The 19,169-nt window shown below is 39.5% G+C and overlaps 1 protein-coding gene across 5 annotated transcripts; it reads left to right on the top strand.

Moving 5' to 3' along the window:
* The first annotated feature begins 684 nt into the window (after positions 1-684).
* Positions 685-18,570, top strand: CEP68 (centrosomal protein 68). 5 transcript variants are annotated; one of them, XM_007429826.3, is made up of 7 exons: positions 685-1,117; positions 8,961-9,075; positions 10,669-12,099; positions 13,283-13,405; positions 14,519-14,615; positions 16,027-16,105; positions 16,977-18,570. In XM_007429826.3, exons 1-7 carry the CDS (start codon positions 1,089-1,091, stop codon positions 16,978-16,980), a joined length of 1,878 nt encoding a protein of 625 aa, XP_007429888.1. In that variant the 5' UTR covers positions 685-1,088; the 3' UTR covers positions 16,981-18,570. The 5 variants fall into 5 exon arrangements, with proteins under 5 accessions (XP_007429888.1, XP_025023469.1, XP_087990306.1 ...); XM_007429825.3 differs by having other exon boundaries at positions 687-1,117; positions 15,943-16,105; XM_088134180.1 differs by lacking the exon at positions 16,977-18,570 and having other exon boundaries at positions 686-1,117; positions 15,943-16,109.
* The last annotated feature ends 599 nt before the right edge of the window (positions 18,571-19,169 follow it).

Here is a 19,169-nt window from a genome sequence, read left to right on the forward strand (position 1 = left end):
TGGGAATGTATAAAGCCAAACAATTAGTAATTAGCCTGGTTAGTATTTCCCCAAAGTCCATGTAAGAAGTCCAGAGAATGGGTGTTCTAATATTTTAAATGTTTATTAAACACTTCCTTGATAAACTCTCCCAAGAACCAACAACAGAGGAACTGTACTGTCTAACTTATTAAAACAGTACAGGAGCAAAACCTGCAACGAGGAATTAACAGGAGTTGAAAGGGCCCTTCAAACACAGCACCACAAAAGGTAAAAAAATGCCAACTTGGATTTAAACAATTACGAGGAGAGGGCACCCCAGGAAGCCTATTCGACAGACAGGGAGACCTGCACGAAAGGTCTTACTTAGTCTTCGACACCCACCACTCCTGGAGCCAAGGGTCAGCCAGGTACACCAGAGTGTGGGCGCCTCTGTGTCTAACCTGGACCTCAAAGCTTTTAACTTAACCCTTGTTGCGTCCTCTTCTCTCATCCTGTACACGAACAGTCCCGCTGACCGACCGCCAAGCCGAGGACGCCTGGCTCCCGGGTCGGAAGGGCCGATGGGCGCGTGCGCCGGAGCCAGCCGAACATCCCTGGGACGCGCCCGCCACTCATTCCCGGCTCCCCGTCTCGGCCTTCACAGTGCCCTTACTGCTCAGTCTCTCCACTATGCTAAGCCGAGAAAGTGGGGCGGGAGGGGCGCTGCTTGGCGCATGCACGTCCTCCCTCTCCCCGCGTCCCCTTCGTTTCTTTGGACGGCAAAGAGGGTCGCTCCTTCCCTTTCGGGGCATGAAGGACCACTCCCCTGAGAAATCGCCCGCACCAAAACCTCGACGCACCAGACCCAGGCTACCAACCCGAGCGACAGCAACCCACCCCGTCTAACCAAGCGAGCCGACTCAGGATTGGCCGAGACGGCGGATCTCGGGTGCTCTCCGCGTATCCAATTTCAGCGCCGAGGAAGCTGATTGGAAAAGGAAGCAGCCCCGTGGAGGATGGGAGTGCGCGTGCGCACAGCCTGCGTGGGGGAAGAAGCTCTTTATTGTTGCACGGCGGGGTCGGCCGTCGGCGGAGGCTTTCCGAGGGGGAGGACCTAGAACCGACCTATGGTTACAGTTTCTTCTTGGTCTCACAGGTAAAGATGGTGCTTTTTCTCCTTCTGAGCTTTCCGAGTCAGGGCGAGCAGTTTTTTTGGGCCCGAACGTGCTATTGTAGTGACTGCGTGAAATGGTGCCTCTGCCTTGTGAGAACAGAATCGGTCCCGGCGCACCCGCTTATGGATCTTCTGTAAGCTGGGGGCGGGGGGGGGGCTTTCCGTTTTACAGATGCCTCCAGTCTTATTTCGAGGAAATGGTTGGTAGCAACTCTGTAAGTTGATAGTAACTGGAGAGCGCCTTTGTTTTGTAGCCCTGCCTTCCTGCTTCGGTTGGGCATCTCAAACTGTTGCAAGAGTACAGCAGGGTGGAAAGGAAGGGTAACTCTTTCGCTGGATGCGCAACACATGGAAAGGCGCATTGGGATCTTCTAGTCAATTAAATCCCGTTTCCGTCTGTTTTACATCCTTTGCTTTTGATAAAGCGTACTGCATGCGTGTAAGGCTCACACCCGCGTGTTACGTTCTTCTTTGTCGGCCGATTCTGTCTGTCTTAGTTTTGTAAGTGCGAGTGGGCCTTTCTGACGGCTTCAAGTCATGCAGTTGACCAGCTGTGGAGCTTAACGTCTTCGCCGAGACAGAATTCCTCCGATGGCAGGCAAAAGTCTCCAGAAATTCCGGGAACGCTACGAATCCAGGGGCTTGGTTAGTTATGTGGGAAAGGATGGCAGCTAGTTTCTGTTAGCAGAAAGCAGGAGACTAAAGCAAAACCGTTTATTTTCTTCTCTCCTCCCCTGCAACCAATCGTGTGTTGAGTTGTGGGTGATTTGTGTAGCCAGTCTTTAAAAAAAACCAAAACAAAAGCTGCTCTGTTCGTCGAGCGGGAGAGTTAGAGAAACGCAATCTAACACTGTATTAAGCCAATACCTTATGAAGGCCAGAGGAAGATTTACAAAATAATATGCAGACTTAAAAGTTACAAGAACTGTTCATGACGGCTCAAAATCTGCAGTAAAACTGGAAAATGTGATTTGCTTATGCAATGGTAGACTATTTTTGATTGGAGTGTGGGAGAAGTCTATAGATATGCAAATTATACTATAAAAAACCCCTCCCAAAGCAAACTAACCAAAGGTGGTCTTCTGTTTTTCAAGCCTTGTAAAATGCAGTTGTTAGTTAAAACTGTCTCCATGTTAGTGAGATATTAGATATTTTGGTAGGTGGAAAATTGATTAACCAAGGAAAGTGGAACTAGATTAATTGCTGTCCTGAAATTGAATCAGTATTAACTAGTGCTGAAAGAATACATACTGTGGAGAGTACAGACTTACCAATAGAAGAGAATATATGTAGCTCAGGGTTGAATTGTGGAGTCCTTGGGGTTCTTACCTTGGATAGTATAAAATTCTCTTCCCCTGCTATCAAACTTTATTGTAGAATTGCTAATGTTGGTAAATCATATAGAAAATTGAGTTGATGGGTGATCTCAGAAAAGCTGAGTGGGATTGAACCTGTTCTACAATGAAATACCAGGACTGTACGATAAACTGGGAAATTACTTACGAATGGGCTGCCTTTTACTAAAATGGTAGAGGGCCCAAATTATTAAATGTACAGTGGTACCTCGGGATACGAACTTAATCCGTTCCGTGACTCTGGTTGCAACTCGAGTTGGTCTCAAGTCGAGGTAAAGTTTCCCATAGGGTTCAATGTAAATCTGGTTAATCCGTTCCGCCCTCTGAATTTGGTCGCAACCCGAGGCGAATTTCCCCATAGGGTTCAATGTAAATCCGGTTAATCCATTCCGCCCTCCGCCCGAATTTGGTCGCAACCCGAGGCAATTTCCTCTTCAGAGCCTGACTCCCGCCAAGCCTGCTCTGCATTTTCTTTAGAGCCATGCTAACACACACACCAAAAACCTTCACAAAACACCGCAAAACACACCACGAGCCTCACCGAACATCTCCTTGCTACCGCGACCTCGCCCACAGGAAGCCGCGACTGCGTGACAGCAGGGAAAATGGCCGCGGATCCGGTTCATAAGTAGAGGCAAGTTCATAACCCGAGGTAAAATTTTCCTGCCGAAGCTGGTCGTAACCCGAAATGTTCGTTAGTAGAGGCGTTCGTATCCCGAGGTACCACTGTACTCAGTTTCCTCCTTTCAGCTAGTTAATAACTTTGGGAAGACCCCAGGTTTGAGATGAGGGTGTAGAAATACACTTCTGTCTACATGATCTGAACTGCATGGAGAGAAATGCCTAGTGAGCAAAACTCACATTTCTACAGTGTGAAACTTTCTATTCCATATCCTACTGGGTTTTTTTTTTCAAATGCAATTAAAAAAAAAACTACAGTAGTTAATTTGTGAATGCTGGATTGAAAGGACAATTTATAATGGTGGGTTGATTCAGAATGAATGGGCAGTTGAGTTTTGTATAGATTTCCAGAGCAGTTTTAAGTTATAATCTGCGCAAGTGTGTAAAGGTCTGTGCAGATGAACATTAAAAAAAATTTTTTTTCCTTTAACATCCTAGTTGTAGTCTTGGGCCTAATTGTATGATGTGGTGGGTGTTGAACTTATTTCAAACAAAATATTTTGTTTTAAAACAAGAGAATCCTGTTGTAGTTTTAAAAATACAGGAGAAAAATACATACTGCTTATTACCAGTGATATCCCGTGTTCCAGTGATGAGGAATCCCAGTCAAAGTTTTTGTTGAACGATTAAAAATTAATAATTCTTTTTTTTTCAAATAATTTTATTAAGAATTATAAATGAAAAGCACAAAGCCAATACAAAGTTCAAAAAATAGAAACAGAAAAATAAGAAAGAAAAAAAGGGGGGAGGGGTATGGAAAAGAAAAAAGAAGTAACTTCCCCCTTCATCCCAGCAATTTTAACAGTCTGTCACCATCTCTAAATATAACGTAATCTCTCTTCTTCCCATAGCTCATCTGTTAAGTAAAAAAACAAAATCCAAATGCTTCGTCAATCGTTCTTTGTCAGCAAAAGTCCAGTAAGGGCAACCAGATATAACTGTTTTCCTCTTTTAGCCCTGATCGAACAAACCAACCTTGTATACCTTCCCAGAGTTTTTAAAAATATTCTTTAACCCCTTCAAAGAGAGTCCCAGAGGTAGTTTGTTGGTCATCTCTGTTTCAAGACAAAAATCTTTCAGACCGTTAACAAGTTTCTTTTGTATATCAAATAAGTAGAGCTCATCCTTTTGCTTGTCATCTGTAATAAAGTCCTTCAAAACTATAACAGAGCACTTTTGTATATCCAGTAAGAAAAATTTATCCAAATCAGTTTCCTGGTTTGATATCTGTACATGTCCTTTAGGGAATAAGTCATCCGTCAGATCCATTTGTGTTACATTTAAGTCCCCATTTCAAGTAATTTCACAGACATCCATTGCAGTTTGTTCTTGTTCTATAACTTCATTACAACACGCGCTGTCCATCTTATCAAGCAATTGATCCATTCTATTTTAACCTTGTAATTTTAAAATTTCAATAAAATATTATAAAAAAAAAGCAATTGATCCATTCTATTAAGAAGTTTAATAGAGAGATATTCAAAAGTTTGCAATATAGACTTCTGCTACATATTCTTTATCTGCTGCATATTCTTTATCCTCTAGTGTCCAACCTTCAAGGTCTCCTTAATGTAAAGAAAAGCCAAAATAGTCTCCTTATTGTAAAAAAAAAAAAAAAAAAAAAAAGTCACAATTTTCTCAGGAGGAGGTATCTTCTAATTAATTTAAAGCTATAATTCCAAATCCCTATGGCCCCTTAATCCATTGTTAACGTTCCAAAATCCATATACTAAGCACCCTTTTGCTACATAGTCCAAAAAATCATAGATTTTAAAAACCTTTAAAATCAAATTTACACCATTGTCCTCTAAGGAGGAAGAAACCCATCCAATGAATACAGTAAAACCTTGCCAGTCCAAAGAGTCTTAATCTCTCCAGTAAACCTCCCTTCAAAAAAAAAAATAATTCAAAAAAGTGATTAAGAAATGAGGCTTGGTTGAGCTTAATATCCATGAAAGGCTGCTTTGTGTGTGTGAGCTTGATGAAATTCCAACTCCCAGCTACTTCATTCATAGGTTGATGACAAAACAGCAGAAATCTGGAGAAATGTTGCTGGTCCAGATCCAGCAGCGATTCCCCTCACAAACACTATCCTGCTAATGAGCAGGATGTCAGCTCACCATGGCACTCACAGGAAGTTAATTAATAAAAATTAATAATTAATAAAGTAATTAATAAAATTAATGATGAATTATTGATTATAGTTATTATAGTTATTATAATTGCTATAATTATATTATAATTATAATTATTAAGTAATTAATAAATAATTCTTTCTGATCATAATTCCTATCCTTGGACTATCTTGATATCCCACAATAGTGGAATAACCAAAAATATTAATGTATACTAAAATCATCTGGAAAGGAGCATTGAATATAGCCTTGGGGCCAATTCAGATGCAATTGATGTTTTCTGCTTGTGATAAAGATCCTTAGATGCTTACTTTACTTTTTTTGGAATTTGAGATGATTGCCATCAATGGGCTCTGCAACTTTCTGATTCCTTTTGGGGGCTGTCATCTCTTTGAGCTGAACATTAGGCTTATTGTGCAAGCAGTGCAAAATACGTGAAGCATTTCATTTGCTTCTTTCTTGTTCTGTAGTACTAGGTTTGCAGTGTGCTGTTCGTTTCTAAAAAGCCACTTGGAAATCATATTATCTTCATGATTATATTATTACATCGTGTAGTCAGTGATGTCATGGAGGGCAAAGGAAGCATTCTTACTGACTTTGTCCTTGGCATCTGGGGAGAAGTCAGGAATGGATTGTCATCCCAAGCTAGCCAAGCAGTTCTCCCAGCCTTGGCACATCCTCTGTCATTTTCAGTGCCTGCCAGCACAGAGTAGCAAGACAGCATATGAGCCTTCTTGTGAACATATCTTGCCCTCCTTGCCAAAATCTCTCCCTAATGGAGGGTAAAAAATCATCTTGCCCTGTTCATCGTTGGATTCTCAGTGCTGACTTGCTCCCAGTTATCTTAACTTATTTACTGTCTCCAGTTACTTGACATGGAATCTATCATGAGGCCATTCGTGTCATAGCTTTGGACTTGAGATACAGTAGAATAAAAATAGAATGGCGGCCTTCATCATCAGATGCTTTTTCTGGTGGCTTTGGTCTTAAACATGTCTACCGAAAACATTCCAAGAAAGCTTACCGTAATATAACTTGGTAACTAGACTGATGTTTCATTTATGAGGACAGTGCTAAAATATTCTGTTTATTATAGCTATCAGCATGAGCATCTAAAGCTGATAATAAGAGGACTGTTCTGCTGAGCCAGTTCAAAGATTACCTCGTCCATCATAATGTAATCTCCCATAGTGGTTAGGTAGAAGTCCCTGGAAGATCTTCAAGGTGGACATATGCTGTCTTACACTTTCTATTCTGCAACTGCTACCAAGATATATATTGCCTTTTATTGAAGATTAAATAGAGCCATGGTGACTGTCTTTTTCTCCATGAATTTGTGAATCCCCTTTTAAAACTGTCTATTTTAAGTGTGTATTGATACAAAGCAAAAGTTGAGTTGAATGCCTAGAAAATGTTCACTTCAATTCCATGCTTTGGATTTGTAGGAGGAAGAAGCAGAGGTGGAAAAGTCTAGAATCTGGAGGGCTTCCTCCTGCTATACTACAAGAGGGTCCTTCTTTTGGAACAAGCCAGCACTGCCCAGTGGCTTTCCCCAGAGGGCTCTTTTGCCAACTCTTGCTGAGTGCAAACTGAACTTTTCACAGAGATCTTTGGTTAGCATTTCATCTGTCTGTTACCACTGATCTTGCTCACAGGAGTGAGCAAATCTATATGGGGGTTGTTCAGAAAGACTCGTTGCCACTGTTCATATCAGGGAAGATAAAACTTTGCCTTGAAGCGCATAATAATTGTGAGTATGCGTTGAGAGGTTCTTTGTATCGGTTGGTGAAGTCCTGGGGGGTTGGATGGAGTTCTGCCTGCAGCAGCTTAGCACAGATCCAAGCATTCTGATGCCTTTCAAGCCAGCATGGCTAATGGCAAAGGATTGTGGGAGCTTTAGTTCAGATGTCTGCCTAGTCCTGCAGGAAGCAGAGAGGGCTGGGTAGCTTTAGATGCAGGGCTGGTACAAGAAAAGATTTGTTGCTGGCCAGCTTAGATGTGTTATCTGGTAGTAGTGGAGATCACTGTTGCTGTAAGTACTGTAGTCAGACCATAATATTTGAGGAGGAACTTGGTGGGCATTAATACTGCAGCTTCAATTGTAGAAAGGCAGGTTTTGAATATAGCTTAGAATGAAATGTAAATCCTCAGTTCAGAGGCTGTTTACATGAGGGGTTATCCTGTATTTAATACTTCCTGATAGATTTGCTCTTTCAGGGCGTGTGCATGAAAAGATAAATTGAAAGATGTTTACCTATGATGAGACCCAGGGCTTTTGTTTCCAGTCTCTGCTGCGGTCACATTGGTGACAACTGTATTATTCTCTGAGGAGTGGGGATCCCACACAGAACTCTCCCTAGAGATGAGTCCATGACTGAGCAGTATTTTGTTCATCCTTGAGCTCCAGGCTAGCAGCCCCAACTGTTCATTTCTTAAAAAAGGAAATTTGAGTTAGAAGTACAGCTTGCGGAAGTGAATTCGTTAATTTGAACCACAAAATGTGAGGTGGGGGTGGCAAGGTGTCAATTCCATTGTTTCTCTTTGAATACTGTATCTCCTACTGTTGTCTCCCCTTCCCTGCATCCTTCCCTGTCCTTTGGCTGCCTGTTTTGACAGATGTCACTGGGTGGAAGAAGGTGGAAGCAAGTGTTTCCTGTCTGATGACAATATAACAGGAGATGGCAGATTGGGAGGTCGAAGTTGAGGATGTTCCTACAACTTGTAAGAGGAAATGGGAAAGAGATTTGAAGGCTGCTGGTGTGGTTTTGGCACTGGTACAATGATCTTATGCACATCAGCTCTGAGAACACACTACTTAGTTTGGAATTGGTGTTAGCATAATTTTTTAAGGAATAACCTGTGATCGGCCTTTGTATTCAACCATGCATTTGTAGATAAAATAGTTACATATATGGCTAACCATGATGTAGCTTTCATATATGCTGGGTTCATTGGATGCCTTATAAAATCCTCATGTGAGCAACACAAAATTGGTTTGATTTGGTCTCTGTTTCAAAGGGTGTTCAGCCAGGCTTCTATAGTATTAGGTAAAAATTGGTGAAAGCAGCTCTAAAATAATCCATTCATGCAAAAAAAAAAAAAAAAAAGTGCTTCCTTTTCCCTCCCTGCTGGCCTGTCTATCCAGATCTTCATCCCAAGTAAACATGCATCCAGTTGTAGATCTACAGTGAAATCAGCTGGATCTTCACATGAAATCCAGCCCCACTGAAGCCAACTCGTAGGAAAGAGGGCACAACAGTGCAAGCTTGGTGCTTCGGTATGCAGGAAATAATTATTTCTGTTTTCATTTCATTGTTTCAAATTTCAGATTTGGGATTGAGGCACTGAAATAAAACAAATCTGTGTTATAGTTGACTTCAGAGGTAAACAAAATCTCCTTTAAATGCTATGTGAAGGTCAGGTGTGATGGTAGGTAGAATCATGCAGGGCTAGACATGGATTGTCTTGAGTTAGTTAGCAAGGCTCATTAGCTCTTGGATGTGGAAGATGAAGAGCCAGCACTGAAAAGAAAGGAGCCACTTAAAAGAATGGAGAACAAAAGCTCCATAGCTATAGAGGAAACTGGTGGCACAATTTCTGGTGTGTGTGAGAGGAATCAAAAACATAGTAAATATTTTTGATGCTTTTTAACAGATTGTACAAAACAAAGGCAAAGTACCTGGAGAGAAAGCCACTAATTGGCAGAATCCTTAATGGCAGTGACATGCGGCATTTTAGCAGAAGTGATCTGTACTCTGAACAGCAACAGGTGAGAGTATTTTTTCCCTTAATCGTCCTAATCATGTTACTGCCAAGAGAATGTATGAATTTTTAAAAATTAAATGCTATTGCTATTGGCATAATGTATAGAAGTTCCTAAAAGGGATGTCTACTCTATAAACATATGGCAGCATCTGTATTTGTTTGATTTACCTTGGAGGTTTTACATAATAAATGTGTATTCCTAGAATGGTGCTCATTTTTTGATAAGATCTTGATGACTCCTAACTTGTACACATCTGCAAGTAAAGGTGTGGAAATACATTTGTTTCCTCTTCTAAATAAGGCTAGTCTTATATGTTACTCTTCACCTAGGTGAAGAATGATGCCGATGCATTATATTGCTCATTCTGCATTGACATAACTCTTTGGTGTTACAGTACTTATATTATGAATATCTTAGGAGGAGTGTTGCTTTCCCATAGATACTACTGTTGGAGACTTTAATGATGTTCTGCTACTCATGTAGTCTCTAGTACCAAAGGAGAGTCCTGGAAAGATAAAGTCATGTGGAGTCTTGGCAAAGACTAAACTCCAGGATTAAATACTAGATTATATAGTGGAGCAATAGTTTATGCCCATGTATATTTTATATCTCCTCCCTGTGGAAAATTGAAACTCTGGTTATAGGATATTATGTATGATGATAGCTGTATTTCCCTCCTGCTGCTGCCATCCAGTTAGATTCTCCAATAATTTTTTTCTTTCTTTGGTTTTCTGTTTCATACAGCTGTAACAAAAACCTCTTAATTTGGGGGCGTTTTATACCAATATGTATTTAAAAGGAAGAAATACAGTTTTCTGTTTGAATAAGGGATACCAGCCTCCTTCTCCAGAGTTCTTGATCACAAGACTATTGCAGGTCTGCTCTTCCCAAAAAAAGTGTGAATAGTTGTTCACAGCTATGGCTGTTTTGTACATCATGATAAGCTGTAAGGCAACTTGGAGACAACTGTCTTGTTCCTAGAACGCACTGAATGGCTCTGACTGAGAGCAGAATGGTTGACAAACTTTGATTAGCTGAGCTTAGCATGATGGGAAAATGTGGGGCCTGGGCTTCACCTACATGGAAGATACCAGACAACAAAGCCATTAAGAAAGTAAAGCATATCATGCTTTGTTCCTTAATATAGTTTGTCCCTTGTTGCATGATTCCTGCAGCTGGTTTGTGAAATAGGATTTGAGTGGGTATATTTGCACTATCTTAGCTTTATGTCATAAATGATATGCAGATTGGTGCAGTGTTTAAATCATATGGAATGATAAAATAATGCGGTGATACGGATTTTATATGAAACCTGATGTATCTTATGAATCGCTGGGACTTGGGCAGCCTATAAATTTAATAAATAAAATAAAAATCCATCTACTGATTTCTGTATATTGGAAAGTCATAGCTCACTGCTTAACTCCATATGAACATTGACTTAATTCTCATGAGGTAAACTAAAGGTAGTTAGCTACTCTGAATTAAATGTACTGGAATATAAATGAATGATCTTAGTAAAGAGATCTACTCTAAATGTATTATTCTGCTAAAATGTATTATTCTGCTTTCTCCTTTATGAAATGAACTGTTCAGAGGGATACGGTGAAGTCCTCTGATGGAACTAAGTCACTTCACGGTATGCTGGAATTTCCAAGAGTTCTCCCAACGAAAGCCCCAAATGCTCCATTTCTTAGTCCTGCTGCCAGGTCCATTAGCAATCTTGATACTGACTGTAGGACACAAGCACTAGTTGTCCCTTATTCATCCACTCCAAGGCATCTGTCAGGTAAAAGAAGCCCACATGCCAGTGCCAGAATGCCTGTATTGCCTAGAAGTATTGGTTCCTTACAACATCTGGAGGACACTGGTTTTGAACCTCAGGAACTGAAAAGATCAAAAAGTATTTCAGCTACTAGGGCTTGTCCATCATATGAAACATCTGTTCCTTGGTATCAACTCAGTCTGACTGACCATGAAGAAAGTCCCCAGCTGTGCATGCAGAAACCTGCAAGAAGCTGTTCTGTAGTTGAGCAAATGAGAAAAATGTCCTCCTTCCAGGCTGATTACTGGGCATGTGCAATACCCGATTCTCTACCACCATCACCAGACCGTCAGTCCCCCCTTTGGAATCCTAATAAAGAATATGAGGACTTGCTTGATTATACCTATCCTTTACGGCCAAAATATAAGCTTGCAAAAAATCTCAAAGATTCCACTGTTCATGATTCTGGGATTGATCTTGACAGCCTTTCCATTTCCCCTGAGAGTACCTTGAAGTCTATGAGTATGTGGGACCAAGAACACCAAACCATGGAGAGCCCCTCTGCACAGAGGCTTTCAAGCCCTTTCTTGAAAAAGCTTGAATGCTCAGCTCCAGTTTCTCAATACAGAATATCACCCTTTGGAAAACTCTCCCTGGCAGATGGAGGCCCTTCTGCTGGTGGAATTGCCATTTCTGGAGTGATGTCACCTAGTTTATCTCCTGGGTGCCCTGAGCCACCTAATTCCACTTTTGTAATTGAGCAGGGCCGCAACAAAAAGAGACATGACTGTCTTCTGAGGAGAAAAGCTGCCAGTGGAAACTTCTTGTGCTCCACAAGTACACTGCCTTTACAGAAAGAATGTGCCAGTGATGATGAATACCTCTCCTTACCACCAAGACTCAAGGAGTTAGAGACATTGGCGCAGCAACTAACTGATCTTACGCTGACCATAAAGAAACCGGAACATGGCCAGGTTCAAGATGACTCCCCCTGCATCAGTGTGAATGGGGAGCGGCTTCTGTCAGAGGTTCAGGGAGATAGTGATGGTAATGAGAGCCAGTGGGAATTGTATTGTGACTCTTTACATACATGTAGTTTCCAAGAACCTGATGAAATAGACATTCTAAGGGATCGAAACAACAAGGACCATGAAAGTGAGCCAAGAGAAACTGCTAGCCCTGATTTTCTAGAAATGAGATGCCCAGAGTTCCTTTGTGTCAAGCAAAAGAAGGACCATTACTCTCTTGCACAGTGTATTAAGGTAATTTTTTAAAATCTAAATCTGAACATCACCTCATCATGTTTAAATTGAACCATACTATGTTTACTTGAACGTAACTACATTTTCATTGAGGTTCAGTGTCTTAGATGAAGCTCATATCACACTGTAGATCACCAAAGTGAAGGATTATAGATAGTTCTGAAGGGTTAACAGACTTTTTCACACTACTATAAATTAACATTTCATCTTGTCTTCTGGGCAACATATTTTTTCCTTTGAGTTTGATATATTCTTTTGCACAGGAATAAGACTATTTGTTAGGGTTGGTTTCCCAGTGAATGATCCTGTTCAATATAGTTTACATTTAATTTAAATGGGAAAATGTTACTGTTCAGTGTTGCAGTACCCTCTGAGTCCCTAGGGATATATAAATACATAAATTTCAGCAGGGAGTATAATAAATAGTCAATAAATAGTGGCTATTTATTAACAAATCCTGTGCTATTCTGTCCAAATCCTATTCTATTAATTTGAGGACTTTGTCCATTGATGGACTATGGAGTTTCCTATATCCTTAGCTTATCACAAAGTAATATGACAGAATAATAAATAGAGCTGTGTAGGGATTCTTGAAGAGCTGCTCTTTGAAGCATCAATTCTGCATAGCTATACATCCACTTTATTTTGGTGGCAGTATCCCAGAATATTGTGGATAAACAATATTGCAAAGTCCCAAGAATCTTGTGGTTCTCTAGAAAGCTCTTGTCACTGACCATTTTCCCTTTCTGCCGTGTGATCCTGTCAGTATGCTTCGTTTCTGAACTTTGAATATATGAAGGCCAGCCAGCTTCAATTTCCAGTGTGTGTTTTCAGCTGCAATTAGGAATTTGCTAAAGTTTCCTCATAATTTCCCATGCACTTTTTTCAGTGAGAAAAGTTCTTCACAGAAATCTGAAACAGTCCTGTTTGGTGTTTTTTTTTTTTTAAATTTCAGAGATGCTTGGATTTTGCTGTTTTGAAATATCTAAATAAGTATCTTGTAGAAATAAATGGGCGCTCTCAGGAGTCTTGCAAACATTGTGATATACTTGGTAAATATTCCTGTTTCCTTGCAACTGATACAACAATCTGTGGTAATCTTGCAGTTTAAGTTGATCAAATCTAGTGGTTCCAAATTTGAAGGTAGCTTAATGAATACTTTTTTTCTGAATTATGCATATAGATATTTTGCTATCAGCTGGAAGAGCTCATTCGTTGGCTGCATAAAGTGGCAGAGGTTATAGACCACTGGATTCCTCCCAAGCCGGACATTGAAAGTGTTAAAGCATCATATCAAAACTACCTGGTAACTGCATTCTCTCCTTCATGAATTTCAATAATGGGGTTTATTTTTTTTATTACACTTGTAACAGCATGTATATGCAGCTTGAGTAATACGCAGGCCTACAATTGTTAACCCTTTCTTGGAGCCCTTTGTGAAATATATTGGAAAGGCACGTTAAGTTATCACATATATTTCTTTGCATTGGCAGAACTGATGCTTAAAAGTGGCAGAGATGGCTGTAAAAATAGTATGAACTCTATCAAAAGTATTTAGTAACTGTTGGCTCAGTTAAACATCTTCTCTTAAGTTCCTAGTCCACATAGGTAAACACTAATTTCTCTCCTGGGTTTCCTACCATCATAGATATCAAGTCTGCCAATCAGGAATGATGTGTATTATAAGTAAATTATAAATCTAAGCAATTTAAAGCAAATTAGATACAATAAGCCTTGAGACCAAAATACATAAGTATGCTGGAAGTAGAATATGTAAGTCGCAGGTGAGTAACTTGTGGTCTTCCCCTCACCAAGGCTTTTTGCATAGTCCCTGTCTCCTACTCAACTGCTGCTAATTTTTTATAAATTGAAATTAAATATAATGGGTTTAATAATAATCTGAATAAAGGGGATTGGGAGGAGGTGGGCATCAATGTATGGAGGGGAAAAAATGAGTACTGTATTTAGAAAATGCATTTTGCTCCAATCACCCGCATGCTTTCCCTCTTGCCCTTTGGTACTGTGATAGAACCCCAAACTGACATAGGACACCAGTATTATATAAAATACTTAAGAAGTCTACTTATGCAGTGATCCTTCCTCTTTTCTTTGCTCTGTCTAGATATCATTCCCCAAATCTACTTTAGAGAATTTTGACTCTCCAGAGAAGATTGTGAAGGCTGTATGGTGAAGTTAATCTATTGCACTTATAGCTGCCGGTGGATTTCACTCACTCTGTTGAATTTAAGCATCCTCCCTTTGAATAATAGATAATTTGTTAGATTCTTAAAAAAAAAGTCCATTACCACATAAATACTGTTTAACAAGTCAATTAATTCTTGTTATTAGGACCTTGTTACTATTATTTTTTCCTGCTTTGTGTATTACATTTCACAGCATCAAACAATTTTCTTGACAGGAATTCAAAAAAGATTTAGCTGGGCACCAAGAGCTGACTGAAGGTGTGTTGCATGATGGTGAAAAACTTCTCAAATGCATGTCATCAAATTCACCAGGTAAGGAGTTAATTACATATAATATTTTGAAAATACAGGTAATCCTCACTTAACAATGGTTATCAGGAATAGAATTTCTGTCACTAAGCAACACTATTGTAAAGTGTGATGTCTTGTGACCATGCCGCTTAGCGACAGAAATTCCAGCACTTCCAGTAGCCATCATTAAATAAATCACCACAGGTCATTAAGTGAGGACATTACACGGTCACCATTTGTGACCTCCTGCTAGCTTCCCCATTGACTTCACTTGCAGGAAGCTGGCAAAGAAGGTAGCAAATGGTGATCATGTGACTGTGGGATGCTGCAATGTCATAATTGTGAGCCAAGCACCAAGCACCTGGATCACAGTCGTAACCAGAGGGATGCTGTGATGGCCAGAACTTTGAGGACTGATAGTACCACTCATTCAGCACTGTCATATGTTTGAACGGCCACTGAACAAGTTGTTAAGTGAGGACCACCCGTAAAAGGGGTTCTGCCGCGCTTAAGGAAACTTGTTATATTTTTTTGAATACTGGGATTTCTAGCTCTCTTGTTTTAGAGATACTGAACATGATCCAGCTAAGGATAGTATAATACTGCATGTGGTAATTTGGATTTAGGTCCTGGGGTGTTTGTCAATAGGACTTACTTCTAGATAGTTATAGGATTTCAGTCTTAAGTTACACTAATTTCAATAAGTAGATTTGTGGTATAATTCAAAGCAAGTCTACACAGAAGTAAACCTAATTAAGGATACATTCCCTTGTACTTGACTATTGGATTATAGCCTCAGGCACATATTTGAAATCATTGAAACAAATGCACTCTTTCTCTGAAAAGCCAACAAATTCAAGTTTGGGTGCTTTGGGCAAACTCAATGTTTTCAAAATTTAATTCATTACTTGTGAAGGGTTGAACTGCAGAACATAAAAGTATGTGTGGCCATTACAGTTTAACCTGTATATTGTAGCACACATTTATTAAGTTATTTTGATATTCAATTTTTTTTCTTCAAGCAGCTTAAGATCCTTTCCCTCCTCCTCCCCATAATGTTGTCTTACAACCATCTTTAAGGGAGAGTAAGGTGGGTATGTTCACACATCATCTGAAATTGAAAGAAAGCACATAATGGCTTAATGTTCAGACTAGGCCTGTCCCATTGTAGAAGTATAGGAAAGAGGCAGAATATTTGCCATTTCTAATCAGTGTATAGCTGAAGAAAGAAGCGAGATCCTGTAGCACTTGCTCTTGTAACCCTAGTATGGACATTTAGAAAAGCGTGCTTATATCTGCTGCTCGGCTATTGTATGCTATAATTTGTACCCTAATCTTTGCTTAATAGTTTTACAGAAAACTCTTGGCTTGATTGCAAAACATTCGGATGTGCTTAAAAGCCACGCTGAACGATTGTATGCATCTATTTTAGCAGCAGTACATACTCTTGATGCTGGTTTGAAGAAGCATTGTGATGCTCAAGAAACTGCTGTCCACACAGAAACATCTGAGTAAGCAAAAGAGGGAAAGGATGCTGGGAAGGGTAGATATTAAATAATGCATTTATCTGGAAGTATATATCTGGAAATCTTGTAAGGCCATGTGGAAGTTTTAGGGTTGCCTTCCTGAATCTTGTGCCTCCAGAAATGGTGAAACAACTCCCCAAACTCCACAGCCAGTGCGGCTTTGGCCATGGTGGTCAAGAATGCCAGTTGTTACCCTAGCAAAGCTGAAGTCTAGTGAAAGTGAATGAGACAGCAACATCTGTTTCTGGCAAGCTTTGACATTAGAAAGAATGCTCAACATTTGACAGAATATTAAGAATAAAGTGACTTAAGAATAATGAATGAAGGCATCACAGGCTTTCTCAGTATTCATTTATTTTATTATTCTTTTATCTTGCCCTGCTCTTTGGATAGGTTGTTTCTCAGCTTCTAGGTTTATACAATGCCACATGGAATAAGTGGACCTTTTCAAAAGTAAATGTAAGATTATGTATGTAAAGTATTACTTGAAACAAAACAATGCTGCATCAGCATTTTAAGTTTTTTAAAAATTTAGTGTGTGCTTTATGTGCAGTACAAGCCTAATTCAAATAATATACCCCATTTCAGATGTGTTTCTCAAGTAGATGTACAAGAGCAGCAGTACACAGCTTGAAGGTAGTTAGGGGGAGTCTGCAGGTGGATCAACTTCAGTGCAGTCTGAATGTGGCATTCCAGCTTTTTCACTTGGGCTGTAGTTTTGGGACCATTCTCCTTGTTTAGCCGACAGTCATGTGATGCTCAAGCTGATTGGATCCAGTCAGTGCCTAAGTGGGAGGTTACTTAACTCAAAATGTGAGAACAGAAATAGAAATCGCTATTTATGATTTTATTTTAGATAAAGCTTCTAATTGATGCGGAAGAATGAACTAACTACATTCATAAGGAGCGTGAGGAGGCTTCCTAAACAGAGGAAACAAGAACTTTTCCTTCAAACTTTTGATGTACTATAGTGACATCAAGCTCGGTTTCCAAGTTCAGAAGGTACAGCAGTGAGCTTTGTATCTGGCACCAAAGTGTTGAAGAACAGTGTGGAAGGGAAACTTCTGCTGTTGGAGTGACAGGTGGCTTAATGATGAGTTTCTAATTTTGATATCTACAGTACTTGCTAGGGCTGAGCATGCTTCAGAAATGATTCAGAAGTGTCTGTGTGAGACAGATTCCACTTGACCCTCAAAAAAAAAGTTGCAGTTACTTTGAAAGTCAAATTATGAATGGACTTCATAAAGCAGCAGCATTTCATTTTCAGATTTGTGTTGCAGCCTGAAAAAAAATACAGGCTGCTATAAAGAACAGCAGGGAGATACTTTTTTATGGGAGGTCCAAAGTGCTTCCGAATAATAATCAGAACATGTACAGCCCTAGTGTTTGTTTTGTATTTTTTCAGTGAATTAACTATAAGTCTTCAGTGCCTGTTAATTTGCCCCTCTATAGTTTTGCTGATGTGACAAATTATATGGAAGCTACATTTCAAATAAAGCAACTTTATTATTTTAAAACATGCACTGGAAGTAAGTGATTTCAGTAACAGTGTAAGTAGTAGTCTGTTAAAGCTGCAATGACATGGCTAATATGTTACTTAATTAATTGTGAAAGATTCATGCTGAAGAAGTTACAAATCAGCGTTGTAAACTTTAAGGGCTACAGGCACTGTTCACCTTTGCTTACCAACCACTAACTAGATTGTAGTACACCTTTTCTATGTCATCGATACATACTTTAATTATAAGTACCTGGAGAAGAGAGGTTCTATATTTTCATTATAGAATAAAAGAGGCTCAGCTTGTAACAGAAAACCTCAGTTTAATATTATAGTATGAGTAGACTTCTGTATACCTTCTTTTGCTGAATCCATAAGCTTTGTATCAAGGATGATACTAGCTCCTGTTTGCACATAATCCTGAATGCATATTAGAGTTTAAAAAAGCAATTCTGTGCATTCAGATATAAAACTCCTATTTTTCATGATTGGCTAGTAACAGAATGGTTACCATATTAATCACAGAAACCTAGCCTTTGAAGTTACGATTTCAAAGTCATATCAAGAACAATTGATAAACTAAAAATAATGTCCCCTTTCTGGCTGTTCAACTTTCCTTCCCACTGGAAACAGTAGGAAGAAATTACAAGTTTTTTTCTGGGGTGGGAAAAATCCAGTATGACCTGTTAGCTTTGTTCATACAGGTAAACCTGAGCAATGGATTACTGAATTAATCCAATAGCCTGAGTTTGTATACCACACTGACTTGTCACACTCTTAAGTTGCTTCTTCTCAGGCATGAGCTGTATTGTCAGGGTAGAAATTAAGTAATATCTGCATGATGCAGATACTGCAACATACATTGTTTTTTTCCACAAAATTTCCTACTTTGAATTAATGCATTTTGGAAACTGCTAGCAACAATGATACAATTAAATTGAAGTACATAAGACATGGTTCTTCTACTAATCTGCAATAGTGGCATTTCTATATGTAGGACTGTTCAGAAGCTGAGACTGATTCCATATCTACTTTACACTGACTTTTTACAATTCCATGGTAGCGATAGCCAAGAGAGGTGGGACTGAAAAACACAAGGTGATGAAAGCACATCACACATGCAAGCAAAGCTGGATTTTAGACATTTTAAAAACATTCTGGTATGTTTGTTTTTGGATTTATATTTGTTTCCCTCCTCTAAATGGCAGTGTTTAGCCATGATAATCAGAAGGGGCTCTTGAAGGCCAAAGCCACGGAAGGGGTATGACCTGAAGCATTGAAGTCATAGTTTGCTCACATCAGAGCTGAGTGGTCGTGAGAACTTACTCCATGAAAACTTAAAACTCACGTATTTTCAGACATTTACAGAGCAGATTTACCTTTTCTCAAATCTGTTGCCTTTTGTAGTTTTAAAAACATAGAACTAGAACTGACACCATAAATTGGAAGAAAGAAGTATAGGGAGTCACTCTGTTCAGAACATATTAAGAAGCTATTGTTTAAAAAGAAGCATGGATGTAGTCTAGCAAATAAGAGTATTGAGATACGTGT

This window comes from Python bivittatus, unplaced genomic scaffold (genome assembly GCF_059951505.1).
Source record: "Python bivittatus isolate LINGU-HERP-01145 unplaced genomic scaffold, Pbiv_v1 ctg000020_np1212, whole genome shotgun sequence".
Lineage (NCBI taxonomy): Eukaryota > Metazoa > Chordata > Lepidosauria > Squamata > Pythonidae > Python > Python bivittatus.

What these genes read in the sequence shown, in the direction of transcription:
- CEP68 (XM_088134180.1), top strand. Translation starts at nt 1,089, where the DNA reads ATGGTTACAGTTTCTTCTTGGTCTCACAG. An exon ending in GTTTCTTCTTGGTCTCACAG is followed by an intron (nt 1,118 to 8,960) that starts GTAAAGATGGTG and finishes GCTTTTTAACAG; the next exon opens with ATTGTACAAAACAAAGGCAA. An exon ending in CTCTTGCACAGTGTATTAAG is followed by an intron (nt 12,100 to 13,282) that starts GTAATTTTTTAA and finishes TTATGCATATAG; the next exon opens with ATATTTTGCTATCAGCTGGA.